Source organism: Apiospora aurea (assembly GCF_038362705.1).
Source record: "Apiospora aurea strain CBS 24483 chromosome Unknown utg000001l_segment0_segment0, whole genome shotgun sequence".
NCBI classification, from domain to species: domain Eukaryota; kingdom Fungi; phylum Ascomycota; class Sordariomycetes; order Amphisphaeriales; family Apiosporaceae; genus Apiospora; species Apiospora aurea.
In genome coordinates, this window is record NW_027117388.1 from 7585395 (window position 1) to 7606749 (window position 21355).

Genomic DNA, 21355 nt, shown 5'->3' on the forward strand with positions numbered 1-21355 from the left:
AGGTAATTGGCAGTTGGCAAGCGCAAACGGAATCTCCAGCTGATTGGGAAATTGTTTAGAGGCTGCTGCTACTTGGCGTCGGTAGGTGCGACGAGGTTGTATCAGTCAGTGCATGTGATCGATTACATCGAAGTGCCTGCCTCCGACACTCTAATTGCATGTACCTGGGTACACTCGACCTGTGGTGCGCCATGGAGTTAACTTGTTTAATTCCGTTCGTCCGCAATGTACAACTAACTACCTTGCAGGTGCCCAAATGGCGATCCCCTCTCCATTCCGTTTGAATCTCTTTCTCTTTTCCCTCATTTCCCTTCTTTCGAGGCGGCTCGTTGACTCATATCTCTTGGAAAGGATCTCGATGCTGAACCAATCACCATTGCAGACCCAAGATGTTTCCACCTAGCGGCCCGGCAGAGCTAACGTCATGTGTCGTAACTTGGTAACACAAGCTGGCGGTAGCGGTTTCCTAGTTTTGGACGGGCGCCGTGGAGGGTGGACGGTATGCATGAATTCCGTGCCCATGACGGCATGAGCACCTGGACAGTTCATCGGACGATCGATCAGTTTACAGCCGAAACCATCTAGCTGACTGCAAGACACAGAGTTGAACACGTTGCATATTAAACCCGAAAAGCGGTTTACGGAACCCCCCCAGATTTCTACATTGTACACCATTTGTGTCGTCTAATGTCAAGCGGCCTGTCGTATCCGATCAAGTCATCTCCGTGCCCGTCCTCCCTGTGAATCAAGCTTGAACTCTGAGCCCGGCTCCGACAGACCAACCATCCAACTTTGACGACTGGGGACCTGCACTAGCCTCCCGTGTAGTAGGGCACCGCCGTAAGTATTTCGTAAAGTGTGGAGATGATAGTTCATTGTCTGTCCAGGGCACGCCGTACTACTATGTGCGATACAGGGGACGTAGGCCGGGATTGCTTATTTCTTTGACAAACATCATTTCACCCGACTGGCAGGCGGTATCCTATCTGGATGCTCTACGCATTGGGGCCATTCAATATAGCGCTCACGAAATAAAGCGGACTTGTATGTGTCCAAATCCAGACGTTCTCCTCCAGGCCGCAGCGTCCCATCGCATTTGGCCGTCACAGTGCTGTGCAACACAAGTAACTTTGAACATGGCAGTTGCGCCTAGGCTATGGAACCATCCCATCTGTCGTACAAGGCCATGACGCTCTCGCCCAGACCCAGCTCGTAGTGGTTGGCCGCCTGGCCCTCGCTCAGCTCGAGGAAGCGGCGGATGTTGGCCTGCTGCTCGGGCCCCTGCTCGATGCGGTAGAAGGCGTCAAAGTCGAGCTGGAAGGCGTCGGCGGGCGGGTTGAGGAAGCCCAGCACGGCCTTGGTCTGGTTCAGGGCGACGCGGGGGAAGAGGGCGATGCGCTGCGCCAGCTCCAACACCCCGGCCCGGAGCGCCTCGGACTCGTCGTAGTACTTGTTGTAGAGCCCCAGCCGCTCGCCCTCGGGGCCCGTGAACGTCTTGGCGCCCAGCAGGTACTCGAGCGCCTTGGCCTTGCCGACGACGGCGCCCAGGTACGTCTGCCCCCCCGCCGCCCGCCACGAGCCCCAGCGCCTCCTCGAAGGACCCCGTGCGCGCCCGCGGCCCCACGAACCGCAGGTCCATCTGCGCCGCGATCTCGTGGCCGGCCCCGAACGCCCGCCCGTCCACCTCGGCGATGAAGATGGTCGTCGTGATGTTCTGCAGCAGCTGCGTGAACTGCATGTAGTCCGCGCCCAGCCGCCGCTTCTCGTCCGTGATGGGCGTCGCGAGCGTCCGCATGTCGATGTGTCCCAGCCAGAAGTTGGGGTTGGCCGAGTCGAAGATGACCACCTTGGGCGTGTCCTCCGTCACGTCCTGCAGCGGGACGAGAAACTCCAGCAGGTCGTCGGCAAAGCGGCGATCGACGAAGTTGACCGGCCCGTTGTTGATCGTCGCACGCGTGACATTGGGCGACGGGTAGGAGAACGTCAGAGTCCCGTGTGTCGAAACGTGCGTGGGATGGTCGCGGCAGAACTCGGCGCGTTGCTGTATGAGCGAGTGAGCAATCTCCGGGGCGGAGAGCCGCAACAGCTGGGTGGCAAGCATGTGGATCGAGCTACAGAGTCTCTGCATTGCGGGTGCTAGTGTTTTGTGGTGTGTGCAAAAAAATGAGTAGATGGGGCGGTTGTCTCTTCCACTGTAGTGCGCGTTCCGGAGAATCAGTTGCTGTATGGGCTTAAGTACTGCCATCCAACCTTGGCGGAGAGGTGCCTACTCCATAGCGGCTCAAGGAAACATGCTAAATTGCCGTGCTTCGAGATTCCTGGAAATCTCCAATATGCTGTACCACCCGGACTAGCTGGTACGGGGCGGCGTAGAGTATGGGGGGGGTAAGCCGAGCGGCCCACCCCGTCCGTCAGGCTGACTGCAGTCCATATTACAAGCTAGTGCTGCGCTGACTGCTGACAAGCGACGCAGTCGGTCAGGTCTGCCATTCCAACTCTGCCGCAGCTGCGGCGCGTTCTCATGTCGGCAATGGGGCGACCAGTATGGCTATTGCGATATCACGTGTTGCTGTTCGTCCAACACTACTGGGAGCAGGTTCGTCAGATGTGGCATATATGGAGCGGCCGACTCATTCACATAGTTGGCAATCGATAGAAATCCGTGCAAAGCGCATGCAGCTGGGATACTACCCCAAATACTGACTACAAACCCTGCTCTTAAACATGGGCCGCGCCAACGAAGCGGCAGGTCCCCAATACGGGCGCCGGCTGATCCCAAACGTCATAGACCAACTTGCCCGGGACGAACCCGATCGCGAGGCTTTCCAAATCCCGCGCTCGCAGAATCCCCAGGACGGGTGGACGTCAGTCACGTTCCGGCAGTATGCCGATGCCATCAGCCTCCAAGCCCACGAGATCGTCAAGTCCTGCGGAAAAGCCCCCGACGGCGCGTTCCCGACACTCGCCTACATTGGGTCGCAAGATGCGAGATACGTCGTCTTCCTGGTGTCGGCCGTCAAGGCCGGGTATCAAGTAAGGGCTGTCAGCCCCCGCGGTCGGTGACTACCAAAGAGCCAGAGAGAGAGGCTGACCCAGCAGGCACTGTTTGTGTCCACTAGGAACGCCGCGGGTGGCCAGCTATCGCTCTTCGCCGAGACGGGCTGCCACGTCCTCTTCTGTGACGGGTCGTACAAGTCCGCCGCGGACGCATGGAGGCGGGAGAGGGAGATGGCCGTGGTCGAAGTCAAGCCCTGCGAGGCCTGGTTTGGCGGGGCGGACGTTCAACACTTCCCGTACGACAAGACGTTTGACGAGGCCGAGTGGGACCCGCTGTGCGTTTTGCATACCAGCGGCAGCACCGGGCATCCCAAGCCCGTCGTAGTCAGGAACGTGAGTATGGTGCCCGTCGTGGTTGCCGACGGGGACTGGTCTCCTTGACGAGCGCCATCACCGCTGACTGGCGATCAGGGCATGATTGCTATTGGCGACGCCTGCCACAACCTCGGCGAGTGGCAAGGATGCCAGCACTGGGTCCGTGCTTGGATGGAGGGATCCAAACGACACTTTATCCCAGTAAGTCTGTCACGTTTGGCGTCGTAGCTTGCAGTCTCGGAACCGTTGTTCATCCCCCCTGGCAGATGCCCCTGTTCCACGCTGCAGCTCTCTATGTCTACATCATCAGCGTGATCTGGTGGAAAACCCCGGTCGCCTTGGGCTTGGGAGACAGGGCGCTCACCGCCGACTTGGCCACCGAGTGTTTGAGAAACCTAGAAGTGGAGTCGGCAGCCCTCCCGCCGTCTGTGCTAGAGGAGATGAGCCAGGACAGCCAGGGCCTCGACGCACTCAGGAAGCTGAAGATGGTTCCCATTGGAGGCGGTACGTTTCCACAGGCAAATTGAACAGAGTTGCGTGCCATTGACTTCGCTCTAGGCAGTCTTGCAGGAGACGTCGGCGATTATTTAGTGCGGAGCGGCGTAGTTCTATGCAACCTACTGAACTCCACCGAGTAAGTTGGGGTGCTCCCCTCCTCCCCGGCGGTGTCGAGGCGTCGGGCTGAGGAAGTTGACCAGATTTACCCCTTTCCCCCTATACTTCCAAACACGGCCCGAGCTTTGGCAGTATTTCGTCATCAACTCGGAGCTGTTCGGTTGCGACTGGCGGGCCGCGGGCGGAAACGTGTACGAGCTCGTGGTGGTGCGAAAGGGCAAGCACCCCGGCCTGCAGGGCTTCTTTTACACGTTTCCCGACCTCGACGAGGTCAGCACCCACGACCTCTTCGAGCCGCACCCGACCCTGCCGAACCACTGGAAGTACCGCGGCCGAGCGGACCACATCCTCGTCTTCTCCAACGGGGAGAAGCTCAACCCTGTGACCATGGAAGGCATCGTGCAGGCGCACCCCGCCGTCAAGGGCGCGTTGGTCGTGGCCGGGGCGAGCCGGTTCCAGCCCGGCCTCCTGATCGAGCCCATCACCCAGCCCTGCGGCGAGTCGGAAGAGCGCGCGCTCATCGAGGAGCTGTGGCCCCAGGTCGCGCGGGCCAATCGGGAAACCGTCGCGCACGGCCAGGTGGCCAAGGAGTTCGTCGCCGTAACCGCCCCGGGCAAGGCATTCTGCCGGGCAGGAAAGGGGACGGTCCAGCGGGCGGCCACCCTCGCGGCGCACGCACGGGAAATCGAGCAGCTGTACCAAAGGGCGGAGCGGGCGCTTCCTTCCGACGGCCCACTTCCCCTTCTTGATCGCGACCCCGCGGCGCTGGGGCGCTGGATCGTGCGAGTCTTGATGCCGCACATGAGGGGCGGAGCGGACATGGACCACGACACCAACTTTTTCTCGGCAGGCATGGATTCCCTCCAGGTGCTGAACGCGGCCCGGAAGCTCCGGGCCGGCCTAGAGGCGGCCGGGCACTCCGGCTTGTCCTTGTCGCACGTGAGCAGAGGGATATACAATCACCCGACCGCTGGGCGGCTATCGGGATACGTACGGGGACTCGTGTTCGGGCCAGGGGACGGAGCCACCCTCGAAGACGCAGATGCAGAGAGTCGAGAGGTGGACGTCATGCGGTCGTTGTATGAGCGGTACACCCGCGATCTGGGCAAAAGCGATGTACCAAAACGCCCTGAAGCGCCACGGGATAACCAAGTCGTCCTCCTCACCGGCTCAACCGGCACGTTGGGAGCCGAACTGCTAGACCGGCTTTTGCGAAGCCCCACCGTCGCCCGAGTCGTCTGTCTCAACCGAGCCGGAGACGGAGGACGCAAGCAACAGGTAAAAGCTATGAAGGCAAGGGGCTCGGCCGGGCTCGATCTTGACAGGGTGGAGTTTCACCACATGCAAGTGTCAGAAGCCCGGCTTGGCCTCCCGGACCACGTGTACTCGCGGCTTCTCGTGGAGGTGGCCCGCGTCATCCACTGCGCCTGGCCGGTCAACTTCAACCTCTCCACCGAGTCCTTCGAGCCCCATCTGTGCGGCGTCCGGCGCCTGTGCGACTTTGCCTCGGCGGCTGCCCGGCGTGTGGCAGTGCTGTTCCTCTCGTCGGTATCCACGGCCGACAAATGGGACCCGAGCCACGGCCCAGTACCAGAGCAGAGAATCCAAGAATGGAGCTTGCCCAGCAACGGCTACGGCCGTAGCAAGATGCTCGGAAGCTTGATCCTGGAGGACGCGGGCATCGTTTGTGACTTCCCGGCCGCCTCCATCCGCATCGGTCAGATTGCTGGGTCGGAGTCGGAGTCGGAGTCTGGAGGGCCTTGGAACGCGAACGAGTGGCTTCCCAGTATCATAGCCAGCAGCCTGCACCTCTCGGCACTGCCGGGAGATCTAGGAAGAGCCAACAGGGTGGACTGGGTGCCCCTGGAGCGAGTTGCCAAGTTGGTGGCGGAGATCTCTTGCGGGGTGGAAAGCGGACTTTCCATGCACGCCGAAGAACAGACCCATGGCTATTTCCATTGTGTGAATCCTTCGTCAACAACCTGGCAAGACCTACTGCCCGCCGTTCGGGGCTTTTACGGTAATCGCGTTCAGGATGTCGTCAGCTTTCGGGAGTGGGTTGCTAGGCTGGAAGCGAGTCAAGCCGATGGCGATGGAGAAGCAGAAACAACACTGGGCAATCCGGGCCTCAAGCTCATCGACACCTACCGGTCCATGGTAGCCGACCCGGCATCTCCAAACGTGGTCTTCGCCATGGCTCGAACGAACGAGTGCCACGGAGCAATGAGAGGGTCTCAGGCCATCACGCCCGAGTTAATGAGGCACTGGTGCAGGCAATGGGGATTCTAATGGAACAGAGCTAGGCTGTAATACGATGGTCCTTCTTATCGGACGGAGGTTACAGTCCGACACGTTGCTGGTGCCTTACTGGCAATACCATTTTGAGACGGCAGACTGTAGAGTTGCGCTATCATAATTCACCGCTCGCTTCCATTCTGGTACGGTCGCGCGAAGTACGAAACGTGCCAATCTTGTGCGAATACGAGCAAACTAACCCTCCCTAACATCGCATGGGTTCAATTATTTCTATGGGGGACACTAGGCGGCTTTATCCGATGTATCAGTCCTCGTGGCTGGGCAGCGTAGTATAACAGTTTGATCTGAATCTTGAGATGGACAGAGGGGGTCATTATAACGTTGGCATGACCCCTTCAGAACTGGCTGGGTAAGCAAAGCAATTGACTCGGGCTTTCCAACAGTGGAATACCCCCAACGTTTTTTTTGGTTGAGTCATGTATATGTCGCTACTTAGTATACATGCAAATGCAGTCACCCGGGGCATGCAGACTAATTAGTCCGAGGCGGTTGGACCCATCTAGCCACGATCATCGCGGACGGCGGCTACTGCACGGGATCCGGGGACATAGCCAATATGGAGGGTCCCTCAAGGGCACAGTCGGCTTTTCATCTTATGTGTGTCGAGGGTTTCAAACCGACTGGGGAAGGAATGGAGCCACATGCTTACAGGAATATCCTCGATGCGGGCTTCCATGAAGCGCTTCGCGGCTGTCATGCATGTCTCGTCACAGAGAAGCCAGTACCGTCCTTAGTCCTCGCCCAGGGGGCGCTGATAGTAGCTGACGCCGGCGTAAGCGTTTATCTTTAAACTATCGATATAAGGGTAAAGTTTTTATTAATATTATTATATAAGAAACTAAGAAACCCTTAATATTTAATTATAAAAATATATAAGTATAAATATTAATATAAGTTTATAATAGTTATTTAATATTAAAAAAGGTTTTTGATTTTAAAAATAATAAGAATTAAATTCGAGGATTATAAAAAATAGCGCTTTATTTTTTACTTATTTTTTATTTTAAATATAAACGCTTTTTTATTTAATTATTAAACCGATTAATTATACTATAATTTCTATTACTTAAACTTTTTCGTTTCTTATTTAAATTTTAGTTTAACTAATATTTTAATTAAATAATAAAGCAAAAATAAATAATCCGATAAAGAACTCGTTAACGTTATTATCGCCCTTAATCTAATACCAATAAATACGAAATTAAATATAATCGTAAAAACTTTATATGATCTTAATTTTTATTTTATTAAATGTTATTTTAATAAAAACTAATTTAAAATAGATTAAAGATTTTAAATTTAATTAATTAAAAATAACTTTAATTTATACAATATAATTAAATAATAAAACCTAAAATAAAAACTCGAAGCGCGCTTTTTAAAAAGAAAGGGGTAATCACGTAATTAAACCCTTTTAAAACTAATACACGTAATTTACTTAATTACTTAATACGATACTCTATATTATATTACACTTTACTGTTTATACTATATTAAAATTAACTTTTTTCCTTTCTTTTTATTTTTAACTTAATATATTTTAATTTTACTTAATTAATTAACTGCGTATATATTACTAATAGCGTTACATAATTAATATAATATTAAGTATTAATTCGATTTTATTATTTAATAATATATTTAAATTCGAATTCAATATTAATTTTCGTTTATATTATAATATTATATAAATAACGTAATCCACGGTTTAATTAAATATATAGTTTAATTAAACATTTTCTTTTAATTCCGTATAACTTATATTTTATACTTTATACTTTTACTATTTACGATAATAAATTAATAAAAAAAACGATATATAATTAACGCTTTAAACGCTTTAAAAAAACCTTAAATTACGCGTACGAGCCGTAGCGCGAATATATAATATCCTTTATATAATTTTACGTTACCGGTATCGCGGTAGTATTTTACGACGAAATACGTAGTCGTTAACGTAAAAGTTTACGAATTTCGAAAAATAATTAATCCTATAATATATAATTAATTTAAATTCGTAATCGTTTCCGCTTTAAATAAGTAATATTAAAAATATAACGAATCGATTATTTAATCTACGTAACGCGAAACGCGCCGGTATTAATTAGGCTTTTAACTTCGTACGATAATAATTAAATTTCCGAACGGGTTTTAATTAAAAAATTAATTATTAAAGAATTTTTTATAAAAATCCCGACGCGTATTACGCGTAATTTATTTTTATACGAAATATAATTAATAAATATAAAATTTTAAAAAAATATAACGTGGTTTATTATTACGCGATGTATATTACTTAACGACGTACTTTAATTTAATTTTAATATAATTAAACTTTAACGCGTAATACTTTTATAATTATAATGTTTAATTAATCCTAAAAAATCGGATAGTTTTAATAATTTAAGCGATACGAAACGGACCGAATTAAATAAATTAAAAAATAGTAGTAAAAACTTATAATATATCCGAATTAACTTTACGTTATTAAATTTACGGTCGAACTTTAAAACCCGAAATTTGACCGAAACGACGTAAAATAAATTTAATTAAAAAGGAGGTATTTCATAAATATATAATTAATTTAAATATTCGAGGGATGTTTCTCGATTTTATTAGTGTAAAAAATATAGCTAATTTTTTTACCGCGTTACGCGGCGGCGACCGCGTCGGTAAATATTAAATTAGGCGCTTTATTAACCGTAACCCGGATTTAAAAATTAAAATAAATCGTCGGTATAATTACTAAAAGGTTTTATATAAAGATTTTAAAGTTATTTTTACCTAGTTTACGCTAATCGCGAATATAAACGCGAAATACGAGATCGTTAACGAGGATATTTAAAATTTTAACGAGACCGGTTTTATAATAAATATAATCGAGTTAATACTCGTTATAATACGCGCCGAGCGGCGTAAAAAAGCGAAATTAGTTTAGCCTAATAATCGGGAATAAGTAACGGCGATTAAATATATTAATTTATAAGGCTAATATATTCCGCCGTTTTTAATCGTTTAAAGTTAATATTACCTCGCGAATTAATCCCGCGAAACCGATTTACCGGGCGATTAAATAATTAAGCCGACTTTTTAATAATTAAATTAATAATAAAATAAGTTTAAATTAAATTAAATATTTCGATAAATATATTAAATCGTAAACGAAAGGTCGCTATCGCCTCTTAATTTTCAATGGCTACGAAAGCTATATTTCGATCGAATTCGAAGTATATTATTAAAATAATAATATTATTATTATTAATATACCTCTTTATTTATTACACTTATTCTAATTCTTTAATATAATACTTTATTCGCTTTTAAAACGTATTTATTCGAAAAGAAATCGAGCTATTTATTAAGGTTTTTATAAACTATATTATTAAACTCGAGTTTTTTATCGCTTTTAAAGCCGCGTATTTTATTATTTTTATAGAAGCTAATATTAAATTTAAATTTAACGCATTTAATTTAATACCTTATAACCTTAACGAGGTAATTAATAAACTAAATATACGTCTTTAAACACTTATATTTAATTTATTTCGTTTAGGGACAGCTAATACTTATAACCTTTAAACGCCGTTTAACCTCTAATAAATAATTAAGTATTCTATTTATATTAAAAAAAGGTGTCTACTTATTAAAAAAGCTCTTTAACGCCGATTTTAAATACGGTAAACTAAATAACGAAAAATATAATTAAAATAGCCTATAAAATAACTCTTATACGTAATAAAATATATATATTAAAAGAGGCTAATTTAACACTTTTTAAACGCCGGAAAGCTAAAAAATCGCGAATCTAGCTTAAAAAAGCCTTTACTATTAAGAAATCGTAATAGCTATAAAACAAAAAAGTAAAAAAGAAACGTTTAACGCCCGATAAAAATAAAAATAAAGGTTCATTAAAACGAAGGGCGACCGGTAAAAAGCGCTATAATATTTATAGTAAAATAAATTATAATACGCGAATATATAAAAAAATATAAAATTAAACGAAGAATCGGATAACGAGTAGTTTTAATTAATTTTAAGCGTTATAATTAAATTAATTTATATAAAAAGGTTGAGAAATAAAAAAGGTGCATCGTTAAGTAATATACGTCGCGTAGGAGTAAACCACGTTATATATTTTATCGTGTATAAAGGTTATTTTATAAACTATTTTAATTATATTTTCTATTATTTAATTTATTATATTTAAAATTAGCGTTAAAAAGTTTCTTTAATAAATAAATAATATAATCCACGGTTTTATTAAATACACGGTCTAATTAAATACTTTTTAAGGCTTAGTATAACGAAATATAAATTAATTCTATTATAACGTATTTAATATATTAAAATTAATCGGAATCCTCCTTTTTAAATACTTCTATATTATTTTAATAAATGCGTGTATTATACCCGAGCTCTCCGTAAATTCTATAGCGTTATAAGTGTATTTTAGTCACGTAGCTAGGCCACACTAAGGCCGATGCACGTGGTTTGATTAGTCGGCGTTATTAGAGCTCCACCCTAACCCCACACATCACTACCTTACCTTTCGCACCGCATCAGAGCTGACCTTCCTTCCTTCCTTCCTTCCTTCCTTTTTTCTCCAGCTTAATATATTCTGATTTCACCTGACTAGCTAATTTCGCATATACTGCCGATGGCGCTATGTGACTATTTTAAACCTTTTTATACGATTATTATTTCAGTACGATTTATTTTATAATTATTTATTAACGTTCTTTTAAAACTATAAATCTTTTTTTAGTTTATATATAAAATAATTCTTTATTTTATAATCGTTTCTTTTTTATACGATAATACCGGCTAAATATTTTATTTATTTCTCGTAATATAATCACTTTACCCTTTAAAAAAACGAACCGATACATTATTTATATTATACATTTTATAATTTAATTAAGTTTAATTAAAATCGACGTCGAAAAGCTATTTTAATACCGTATAATACGGTTTCGAACGTATTCGGTTTAAAATTAAGCTCTAATCGAGTTATTTAAGGTCTTTAATTTTTAAGGAATAGATAAGCCGAAAGACATCCCTAGAAATATTAAAGTACGTAACTTTATATTTAATTATAAAATAATATATTCCGGATTATATAAAACGAATCATATTCCTTAAAAGCCTCTTTATATATTTAAAATAATAAAAATCACCTAGAATACTTTTAAAAACGCTAATAAAAAGTCCTCCTTTAAAATATAAGTAATATACGCCCGTATAAAACCTTTAATTTCTTTCCCGTATACCTTTTTTAACGCACGAAAACAATTAATATTAAAAGGCTAAAGTTTATATAATAAATAAAAAGGTATATAAAGTATAATAATTAAGTTTTTTTGTAATAAAGCTAGAAAGCTATTAAGTAATAGTTCTTATAACCGTTAAAAATTAATAAGCGGTAAGTACCCTTTATATAAAATTTTATATATTTATTAAAGTATTAAATTTAATCCTCGCTTTTTTTTATTCGTAATCTAGTTATTTTTAATAACTACGATTACCTAATTTTCTAATAATAGGTTATTTTCGTATTAAAAAAAGGTACGTTTTCCCGGTAAAGATAATATATAAAGGGATAACGTAACCGTATAATTTAACGCTTTAAATTATTATAACTTATTCCCGGTTCCTTTATTATATTACTTTAAGTTTTCTACGTTAATTAAAAGTAATTATAATTATTTCGAATAAGATTTAATTTATAAAAAACCTAATTTCGTTAAAATTATATATATTTTCTTTTTAAATTGTGTATTTATTAATTATATTCCGTATAAAAGTAAACTACGTACGATATACGTCGATATTTTCGTAAAAAGCTTTTTAATAATTGATTTTTCGGTTAAAATATATCTAGAGATTTAATTATCGTTATATAAAATTAAAAACTTAATTAACGCCGACGCGTCTTACGTCGTATAAATTAAATAATCTATTCGCTATATCTTTAATATTATTTATTTAAAACGGAAATAATCGTAAATTTAAATTAATTATATATTGCTACGGCGCACCTTAGAACAGGCCTTTGGTGGCCTTGCCAACCAGAGTGGGGCAAGGGCATGCGAGAGATGGCCCGAGCGCCACCTGACTTTTCCCCACCTATTTAGATAAGGAAATCGTCCCGGCAAGGCTGGACCTTTTCCTTCTTTCCCCATCTTTTTCGGTTTTCCACAATAAAGCAATAACCTGTAGCCTTGCCTCCCGAATTGCTGCAACTGTGACATATATTATAACATACGATTAATTACTCTTCGAAATTTATAAGCTTTTATATTAACGATTATATATTTTATTATAAAATATTACTATAACACCGATAACGTAAGGTTATATAGGGGATATTATATATTTACGCTATAATTTATACGCGTAATTTAAGGTTTCTTTAAAACACTTAAAGCGTTAATTATATATCGTTCTCTTTTTATTAATTTACTATTATAAGTAATAAAAGTATAAGGTATAAAATATAAATTATATAGAATTAAAAGAAAGTATTTAATTAAACCGTATATTTAATTAAACCGTGGATTACGTTAAACTATTTATATAAAAACGTAATAATCGAGCTTAAATTATTTAGCCCTTTATAAAACGATAGTATATAAAGGGTTAAAAGGGACCTAATATTATAATAATACTATAAAAAGAATCGAGTTACGATTGCGATATAACACTGCGAGAGTAAGGAATATTAAAAACGTAAACACAACTCCTCTATACTACCAACAGGCGGGGACGAGAAAGGCACAGATTCGATTCTATTTTGAGTTTAAGTATAAAAGGACGTAGCAAAGAGGAACAAGTATAGTTTAAATGAGGTCCTATTCATCTCGTATACAACGAGTTGCATGCCCGGGACGTCTGGTGGTCGATAGCACGAAACGCCACCCCCGTTCCCACAGGCATCAAACCTTAAACCTCAGCGAGACAGTCACTTTGTCGTCCTCGGCCGCCCGCCCCCTGCTTTCCAGCATGGCGACGTCCAGAAGGTGGTTGACCAGCGTCTTGAGTTTGTCGCGCCGGCACGTGACGGCGTACTCGACGCCGCCCCCGCCTCTGTCCCCGTCCCCATCCCCGCTCCCTGGCGGTGTGCCAGCGCCGCCACCGCCACAGCCACTGCTGCTACTACCCTGCACGAGGTCGGGCAACAAACCGGACGCCGCGGCGATCTCGTCGACTTTGACCCGGTCGTTGGCCGCTGTGGCGGATGGTACGGGATCCAAGTCCCCGTCGCCCACTAGCAGAGAGGGCTGCGGCTGCCACATGACGTTTCTCTCGCCCCACGTGGCGAGCTGCGAGATCATGTCGTCGGACCCTCGCCAGCCGGTGGCGGCGGCCTCGGGCTCGGTGGTGCCCGGCGCCATGTTGACCCCGCCGCCTCCATCGACGATAACCGCTTGCAACGGCTGTCGTTGTTGTTGTTGTTGTTGTTGTTGTTGTTGCAGTTTCTCTTCTTGGTCTGTTTGCTCCCGAGGTGGACGCCGGTGCTGCTGCTGCGGCGGCGGCGGCGGCGGCGGCGGTTGTTGTGGCGGTTGTTGCTTACAAAGCCTTTCCTGACGCATGAATCGACGCATCAGCAGAGAGTACCTGTTCTTAAGAGCCAGCGGCGGGCGCGCCTCCAGGAAGTTGTTGGCTATCAGCTTCCATGCGTGCCCGTAGGCTTCGACCAGGCTCAGGAGGCGCTCTTCCTTTTGGCGGGGGAAGCGGTGCGGTGGGAACGCCTGCGTTAGCCAGCCCGTCTCCCACCAGGTCAAGCGGCTGGGACAGGATAGGGGGAGAGAGAGACAGACGCGATGGTTAAGAAGCATCCGAGGATAGAGTCCTAAGAGAAAGGGATAGGCGGAGGCTTCGACGTGCAAGCGGTTCAAGTGTAACAGCGGTACTCACTTCTTCGGGCGTCCACGGACTGTGATCCAGTTCCGGGTTCACGTTCTCCTTCCACCTCTTGGCGCACTGGTCGCCGGTCCGGGTGCCCACCCTGTCCGCCACCACCGTCCAGCGGCCGCCGTGCTGGGCCACGGCCGCGAGGAGGCGCTCATCCTCGGAAGGGTGCCAGGCGCCCGTGTTGCGCAAGATACCGCCGCCGCCGTTCCTCGCTCGGGCCGCTGATGGCGGTGGTGGCAAGCACTGCCGCTGCTGGTGTCGGGGTCGAGGCGGGCGCTGGCGCTGGCGTGCCTGGTGATGGTAGTGGGGTTGTTGGTGGTGGTGGCGCTGCGGCTTCTGGGGCTCCCAGGCCTCCATGTCCATTCTCGGGGGGCTGTTCATCGTCGTGTGGAGGCCGCAAAGCACATCCACCGTGAATATGAAGCGTCCTAGTAAAGACATGCATGTTGTAACGGAGGGTCTTGATGCCCCCGCGCCAGACATCGGGACCGGCCGTTGCGGTTTGCATCCCGCCCATGCAGCCGCTAACGGAGCACGTACGTCTTGGAGGCATCCCCAACAGTAATCACTAGACGCAAGATGGGTCATAAGCCGTAATCTTTTAGCAAGCCCCGCAGCGATTTGGCATGTGCTTGTGAGGTCAGAATCTGACATGCGCCCTAGTACGTGCTGCTCGGTGCGGGGAAGGGGTATGATAGACGATGACGATATCGCACTGGGTCTCTTCCCGCCTCCTGCAACAATGCGGGTTGCGGTGCAATGTTTCCTCGTAGCCGCTTTCGCAAGCCAATGAGACCCTGGTAAAGATCTTATCTACGTACATATATTGCCCCGTGCGGGTTTAGATGGTTAGACCAACGACCCGCCACTTATCCATCCCGATGTGCCATACATAACAAGGACGGTCTCAACCCGGTCTCGTTTCTCGTGGTTTCGTGCCAACTCGGTGATTGAGGGTGCTAATTATTCATATTATGCCTTTAGGTTAGATAATAGTGAGGCTCAGGGTGTGTGAAATGGGCTCTGTCATGTCAATTGTGTACAGCCTCGTGGATCCATCCATAGCTGCGACAACCCACACGCGCTCTCGTAGATTATTCGCTCGCTCACTATAGCTCCAGTGCGGCCGTTTTGGGCCGTCGGGATCCATCGGGTTGGGAACAAGATGAGTCGACCCGCTCCGGCGCATCCTAGCAACGTCACTAGGTGATCTCCTTGTAATACTTGATGGTACGGGCATCGCTGGGGCAAGGCAACCGATTACGACGAAGTGAGGCCGCGATCATCGCCCTTGTCGTTGCAGCCATTGTACCTGATGATGATGATGCAAAATCCCTGGATCAGCACATGAAAGGCCGAGAAGACGCGCAGAGACGAAGAGGTAACATACTTGTAGAACTGGCCACTTCCCCCGGCGTTGATCGACAGCGACACCATCTTGTCGTTATAAGCATCGCTGATCGCCGTCGTGGTGGCCGAGTGGAAGTCAAAGTATGACACTGGACCCCAGATGTTAGAAGCGGATCTCTTACTCTCACCAAAGAAGCAGATAGGGGGTGTAGACTTCCCGCACTTTCCGGGCGCGGTGTCGAAGACGAGGCAATACCCACGAAACCCGTTCTCCGTGCACTCCAGCACGAAGACGTATTCCGGGGTCATGGCGGGACGACTGGGATCCAGCTCCTGCTCGGGACGGTGGGCAGTTCACGGCGCCATCGTCGAGCACGAGGGTCTGGCCGTCGGCAGGGAGGATGTTGGCAGCAACACGTGCCTCAAGGGAGCTGCTGCGGCTGCTGCCCTGGTCGCGCTTGAAGAGCGGGGGGGAAGGCGAACTGGGGGCCGCGGCGCCAGGGGCGAGCGAGAGAACTGAGACGGGTCGCATGATGCCGGTGGTCTGGGGTAGATGAAGAGCAAGAGAATGAAGTGGGGGTGAAACGAGTAGAAGTGTTAATTATGGGCAGAAAAGGGGTGATAATGATGAAGCTGTTGCTGATGAGAAGCCATATACAACGTCGGTGGGTGGTGGTGATGGTACTTACGCACCCTCTTTCAATGCCGTCGATGTAGCGTGGCCTTCCCCCTATCTGGTACTGCTATTGGCATTTCGTCCATGAGGAAGCCGCATGCCTGCTCGTCCTTATTATCGACGAAGCCAGGACGGGGGTGACATAAACGAGGCGCGGGATTAGGTTATATTACCGTACAGTTTTAAGTTTAAGCCACTTAACGGTTTAATAAAATACTTAGATAGTATTATAAAAAGAAAAATAATAATAATATATTTAAATAAAAATATGGGTATATAACCGCGCGATATCGAATCCGGAAAAAGGGCTAACCCCGGGAGGTGCGACAGCGTATTCCTAACTATAAATAGGAATGTAGGATCGATACCAAGCGCCAAACTGCCTAATCTTCACCATGTCAATAATTCGTTTTTCTCAACTGGTTCTTTTCAGCTGGTATTCTCAAATGAACGGAAAAGACTGGCCATGCACTCTGACTAACAATAGGCTGACATGCTGAGCTGCGACGCAGGGATGAGGTCCGTGATGGTAGTTGGGGTAGTCCGGCGAATGGGTCCAAATTGTCTTGGGGCCGGCCGATCGTGGGCGCCTGAGCCAGTGGCCAGTGGGGCGCACAGGCCGGACCATCCATCGCCCTTACATCGGGGTTCCGGTTCTTGTCAGAGCATACGTTTCGCTCGAATATATAGGTGGCACTCCCACCCATCCTTGTCTCTCGTGTAGCCATTCTCACTACATAGTCTAGATCAACAACCATATTCGACATCGCATTACATTTGTAAACTCTTGAATACCATCAACATGGCTAACGGAAGCATCACCTTTGACGGTTAGCCAGTATTCCCAACGTCTTGTTTCTAGACTCATTGCTAACAACTCGACAGACTACCTCGGCCTCAACGCCTGCCTGGTCGAGTGGGCCGACAGCTACGACACCAAGGACTGGGACAGACTGAGGAAATGCATTGCCCCTACTCTCCGAGTATGTCTTTGTCCATTCATCTGCTCTGCTTCCCAAATGGGGGCAATGATAATTTTCGCTTTCTTCAGGGCCACACAGACTAACCCGCCCTCCAGATTGACTACCGCTCCTTCCTCGATAAGATCTGGGAAGCCATGCCGGCCGACGAGTTCATCGCCATGATCTCGAACCCGGCGGTGCTGGGCGACCCGCTGCTCAAGACGCAGCACTTCATCGGCGGCAGCAAGTGGACCAAGGTCAGCGACACCGAGGTCGTCGGCACGCACCAGCTGCGCGTCCCCCACCAGCGCTACACCGACGCCTCGAGGAAGGATGTCGCCGTCAAGGGCCACGCCCACAGCACCAACACGCACTGGTACCGCAAGGTGGACGGCGTCTGGAAGTTCGCCGGGCTCGACCCCCAGATCCGCTGGTTCGAGTACGACTTTGACAAGGTCTTTGCCGGCGGGCGCGACGAGTTCGGCGAGGAGGAGGCGGGAGAGCAGCCCGTCTCGGAGAGCGTGGATTGCTTGCAGCCGGCTGCGACTGGGGCGGATAAGGTGCAGGAGCGCGTTTCAGTCTCTATGGTTTAGGGGGTCTGGCTGTTGCTACTTGTATACTACGTAGATTTTTCAATAAATATGTCTTCACAGTTGTTTACTTTTTTGCTGTGTACACGTACGTGTCTTTAAAATGTCATGTCTCGTTTATTTCTTGGGCAAGCACCCCAAAGAGTTTTCTTTTCTTTTTTCTTTTTTTCCTTTTTTTAATCTTTTTTTTTTTCCACCATAGAGCCATGCTGATCAAAGCCTAGATGATTCCAGCTGAATCACGAGGGTGGCAGTGACAAGACGTTTACACAAGGAATGCTCTTTTAGCTGGAGGGTCTCTTTTTATTTAACGACTCTGCACCAAGAAAATCAAGTAATCTCACTGAAAATCGAGGAATCGAGTAAATCATGGCGATCCTACCTGGTCTAGAGGCAATGACCGCAGTGGAGGGACGGAGACTTCGAGAGTACAACACTTGCAAAATTGGAATTGAGACGACCGGAAACTCCTTTACCGTGACCATGTACGCCAAGAATGTTCCGTGCGTCGTCGGCTACGTCGTAGTAAGAGCCGGCGAACCGTTCGGGTTGCACTTCCGCAGAAGGGCCCCCTTTCAACCCGGGTGCCACCACCTCACCATTCAAGCCCAGTACGGCAGTATGTACACTCCGCTACGACATCTATTCGACGTGAACTCCTTCAGTGCCCACTGGGATATTCTCACGAACATGTGATGAGCTCCGGCGACGGCAATCAAATACGCCTTTACTTTCGGGGAACTGGAAATAAGTAGGTAACTTCTTGTCTCCGCACTTGCATGTCTACTCCCTGTTCACCAAATAGGGCTCATGGCTGACATATCAGCGGCCGAGTCTGGTAGTATCCCATCGGACGACCTGGAGAAACAGCGCCTGCGATCCAAGAACCACGGCACCCTTCGCCTGTTCGTCTATAAGATGAACGAGAGCTCCACTGCAGAGGGAATGGTGAACGAGAGTGATTTTGCACCTCGAACTCACCCATGCCATGCCGAGAGAAGGGATATGACGCCTTACACTTCTTGGGCTGGGAAACAAGAAGCAGGTACGTTGCCACACGACTCACCGTATATGAGACATATCGTATTCACAATACCAACTTGGCAAGTGAACAAATTTTGCAAATTGGTAGGCAATTCGGGAGGTGAAAATGGCTGATTGAAGGAAAGCTTCCTGCAACTGCTCGGTTGCCAAGGTTGGCAATGAATTCTTCACAGCTGCCTTTCCCTAAAGCGCGGTTCTCTTTTCTAACAACCAAACGTACTTCAACCCTCCGATTCACCACCTACAACATTCTAACTTCTTGTCATTGGTTTTCATCTCTTGCCAGTTCCTTTTTCACATCTTCCATCCTCCAAACATTGATACCCTTTTCACTTCTCAGGTTCAAACGTCCCTCACGCCTTGGACTCAACAACATTTCAACCTCGTCACATTTGCCTCTCCCACCAACTTCGTCCACAACTCGATCAAACACCTGGAATCAAATCGGTCTCCCTCACGGGTTTTGACACGTTAATCAAAAGGTTACATCACCTACGGGCGGCGTCTAATTTCTCATCGTTGCAAATCGTTTCTTGGCGTTATCACGCCACACTCCTTCAACGTATCACATCGTTCTTGTTCCCTACATTAATTCTTTAATTCATAATTCGTCAGCCCAGGATACTCAAACATGGCACCCGCTGAAGCCCCCAAGGGACTTACATGCTGGGTAGAAGTCGACGGGAAGAGAGCCATGGAGTACAACGCGCCAACCCAAGCCGACGACTCCGATATACGCGAAGATTACAAGGATGTCCCTCGTCTTGTCAAGTACATCGAAGCCATTCATGGCAAATACTTCTCCGTCCACGCCAAAAAGGAATCACCCTTCAATAGAAGATGCGATCACCTGGGACTGCAGTTCGGAGTTGACACACATATCTCCGAGGTCCTGCACGAGCCGAAGACCAAAGAAAGCCAAGGACAGCCGTGGATCACGAAGATGGAAGGCTTCGATTCGAAGGATGGCGAGGGAGAGTGGCATGATCACTACTTCAAATTCAGCGACATTGTAGTCGGTAAGTGGCGACACACTAACATTTTCATTGCAGTATTATTACTTGAGCTGACTATGGGGTCAATCTTAGTTGAGGACTACGACGCACCCGATCAGGCGCTCGAGGATGGCACCTCCAAGCCCAAGACCTGGGGACTCATCCGAGCCTACTTCTTCCGCATGTCGAAATCGGCCATCAAGAAGCGCGAGGATTACGGCGAGGCACCGAGTGCCTCCCTCACGAAGGAGGTGTCCAAGAAGATCTTGAAGGATTCTTTCTTGACCACGATGAGCACATACGAGACGAACGTGTCCGAGAAGCCGGATGGGGCTGACATGAAGCAAGAAGACATATTCTGCAATGGGCGAGACCGCCCCTTCTTCATCTTCGAGTTCCGGTACCACAACAAAGGTAAGGCCGTGCCATGACCCAACGTTATTGATATCCTGCTCACCATCTACTTTTACTGAGGGCCTCTATCAGGCAAACGTCTTGCAGCGACCGAAGCCGCCGCCCAAGCCTTTAAAACGCATGTCGAGAGATGAGATGCTAGATCTTCTCGAGCTCTTACACCCGTCGAAACTAGAAGACTTACTGGATAAATGTCAAGCGAGAGAACCCCGATGATGCGCGGGCTGGAGTTCACGGCGCAGGACCCTCGCGGAAGAAGGTCAAGGTCAAGGAGAGTGTCCGGGATGACGGGATCGCCCAGCTCGACCTCCTATCCGACGACGATGACGACGACTGAAACGGTTTGATTTTGGCCAAGGGATCTAGACGAACTCCGACGGTAGGCGCGCTTGGCGTTATTGCAAAACGGGTGAATATTGGTAGAGCAAGGAGCGTGGCGAACTGCTTTCAAGGTCATCGGGCTGCGATGGGACCTTTCCAAGAGATGCGGCTGGGTTACAACGGCTTGGTGTGTGGATTGGTGACTTTCAGATAATACAAGCAGGGTGTACGATGTGTATTGATACAGAGAAGCGATTTCTATTAGATGCAACAATGCAATGAGTTTCACATATGGCCCCTGCCGTTCTTTCGTGCCCACTGTGATTCAGCTGTGTGCATTACCTTGTCCGGGTGAGGGTAGTTTGCGAGTAAAGATCGGAAATATTGTAATTGCTCATGAAAACGCGATTGCCTGTGCAAGAGGCGTGAGGGAAAAGTCAGATCTCACTAGTGAGGCCTGGGCAATAACGTATGGATCTGCAGTCCGTTCGTGACTATCGAGGCCTACCTATGTGTGCTACCCTTTCCTGTCCCAAAATGTTTGCTGGCCTGGGAAAGAGGGCATTATACATGTTCATGAAACCTCGAATTGCCTGCGTGGAGGCCTGAGGCAAGATTGGATCTCAGTGGTGAGCCCTGGGCGGCACATTCAAGGCTTTTGCGATGAAGGGATTGCCTTCAATCCTAGCTCAAGTACCATCAGGCAATGCTGAGCTGGGATTTTTGCTGTACATGTTCAATTGCTGGGCCAGGCAGCTGAGGTAGAAAACTCGGTGGCTCTACCAC

The 21355-nt window shown here is 47.3% G+C and overlaps 6 protein-coding genes across 6 annotated transcripts; 4 read left to right on the forward strand and 2 right to left on the reverse strand.

The window, feature by feature from the left end:
• Positions 1-1149: 1149 nt before the first annotated feature.
• Positions 1150-2128, reverse strand: PG986_002329 (shugoshin protein; the record flags this gene model as incomplete). Its single annotated transcript, XM_066838551.1, has 2 exons — positions 1150-1554; positions 1577-2128. 2 exons carry the CDS (start codon positions 2126-2128, stop codon positions 1150-1152), a joined length of 957 nt encoding a protein of 318 aa, XP_066707444.1.
• Positions 2129-2724: 596 nt separating this feature from the next.
• On the forward strand, positions 2725-6276 carry PG986_002330 (uncharacterized protein; the record flags this gene model as incomplete). The annotated part of the gene is made up of 6 exons (XM_066838552.1): positions 2725-3033; positions 3100-3390; positions 3469-3573; positions 3639-3876; positions 3904-4006; positions 4071-6276. The coding sequence occupies 6 exons, from the start codon at positions 2725-2727 to the stop codon at positions 6274-6276; spliced, it is 3252 nt and encodes a 1083-aa protein (XP_066707445.1).
• Positions 6277-13238: 6962 nt separating this feature from the next.
• PG986_002331 (uncharacterized protein) lies at positions 13239-14598 on the reverse strand (the record flags this gene model as incomplete). The annotated part of the gene is made up of 2 exons (XM_066838553.1): positions 13239-14054; positions 14221-14598. 2 exons carry the CDS (start codon positions 14596-14598, stop codon positions 13239-13241), a joined length of 1194 nt encoding a protein of 397 aa, XP_066707446.1.
• Positions 14599-15444: 846 nt separating this feature from the next.
• On the forward strand, positions 15445-16087 carry PG986_002332 (uncharacterized protein; the record flags this gene model as incomplete). The annotated part of the gene is made up of 2 exons (XM_066838554.1): positions 15445-15708; positions 15761-16087. 2 exons carry the CDS (start codon positions 15445-15447, stop codon positions 16085-16087), a joined length of 591 nt encoding a protein of 196 aa, XP_066707447.1.
• Positions 16088-17045: 958 nt separating this feature from the next.
• On the forward strand, positions 17046-17798 carry PG986_002333 (Scytalone dehydratase plus inhibitor; the record flags this gene model as incomplete). The annotated part of the gene is made up of 3 exons (XM_066838555.1): positions 17046-17073; positions 17129-17226; positions 17322-17798. The coding sequence occupies 3 exons, from the start codon at positions 17046-17048 to the stop codon at positions 17796-17798; spliced, it is 603 nt and encodes a 200-aa protein (XP_066707448.1).
• A 1672-nt stretch (positions 17799-19470) lies between these two features.
• On the forward strand, positions 19471-20585 carry PG986_002334 (uncharacterized protein; the record flags this gene model as incomplete). Its single annotated transcript, XM_066838556.1, has 3 exons — positions 19471-19858; positions 19928-20248; positions 20452-20585. 3 exons carry the CDS (start codon positions 19471-19473, stop codon positions 20583-20585), a joined length of 843 nt encoding a protein of 280 aa, XP_066707449.1.
• Between the last annotated feature and the right edge of the window lie 770 nt (positions 20586-21355).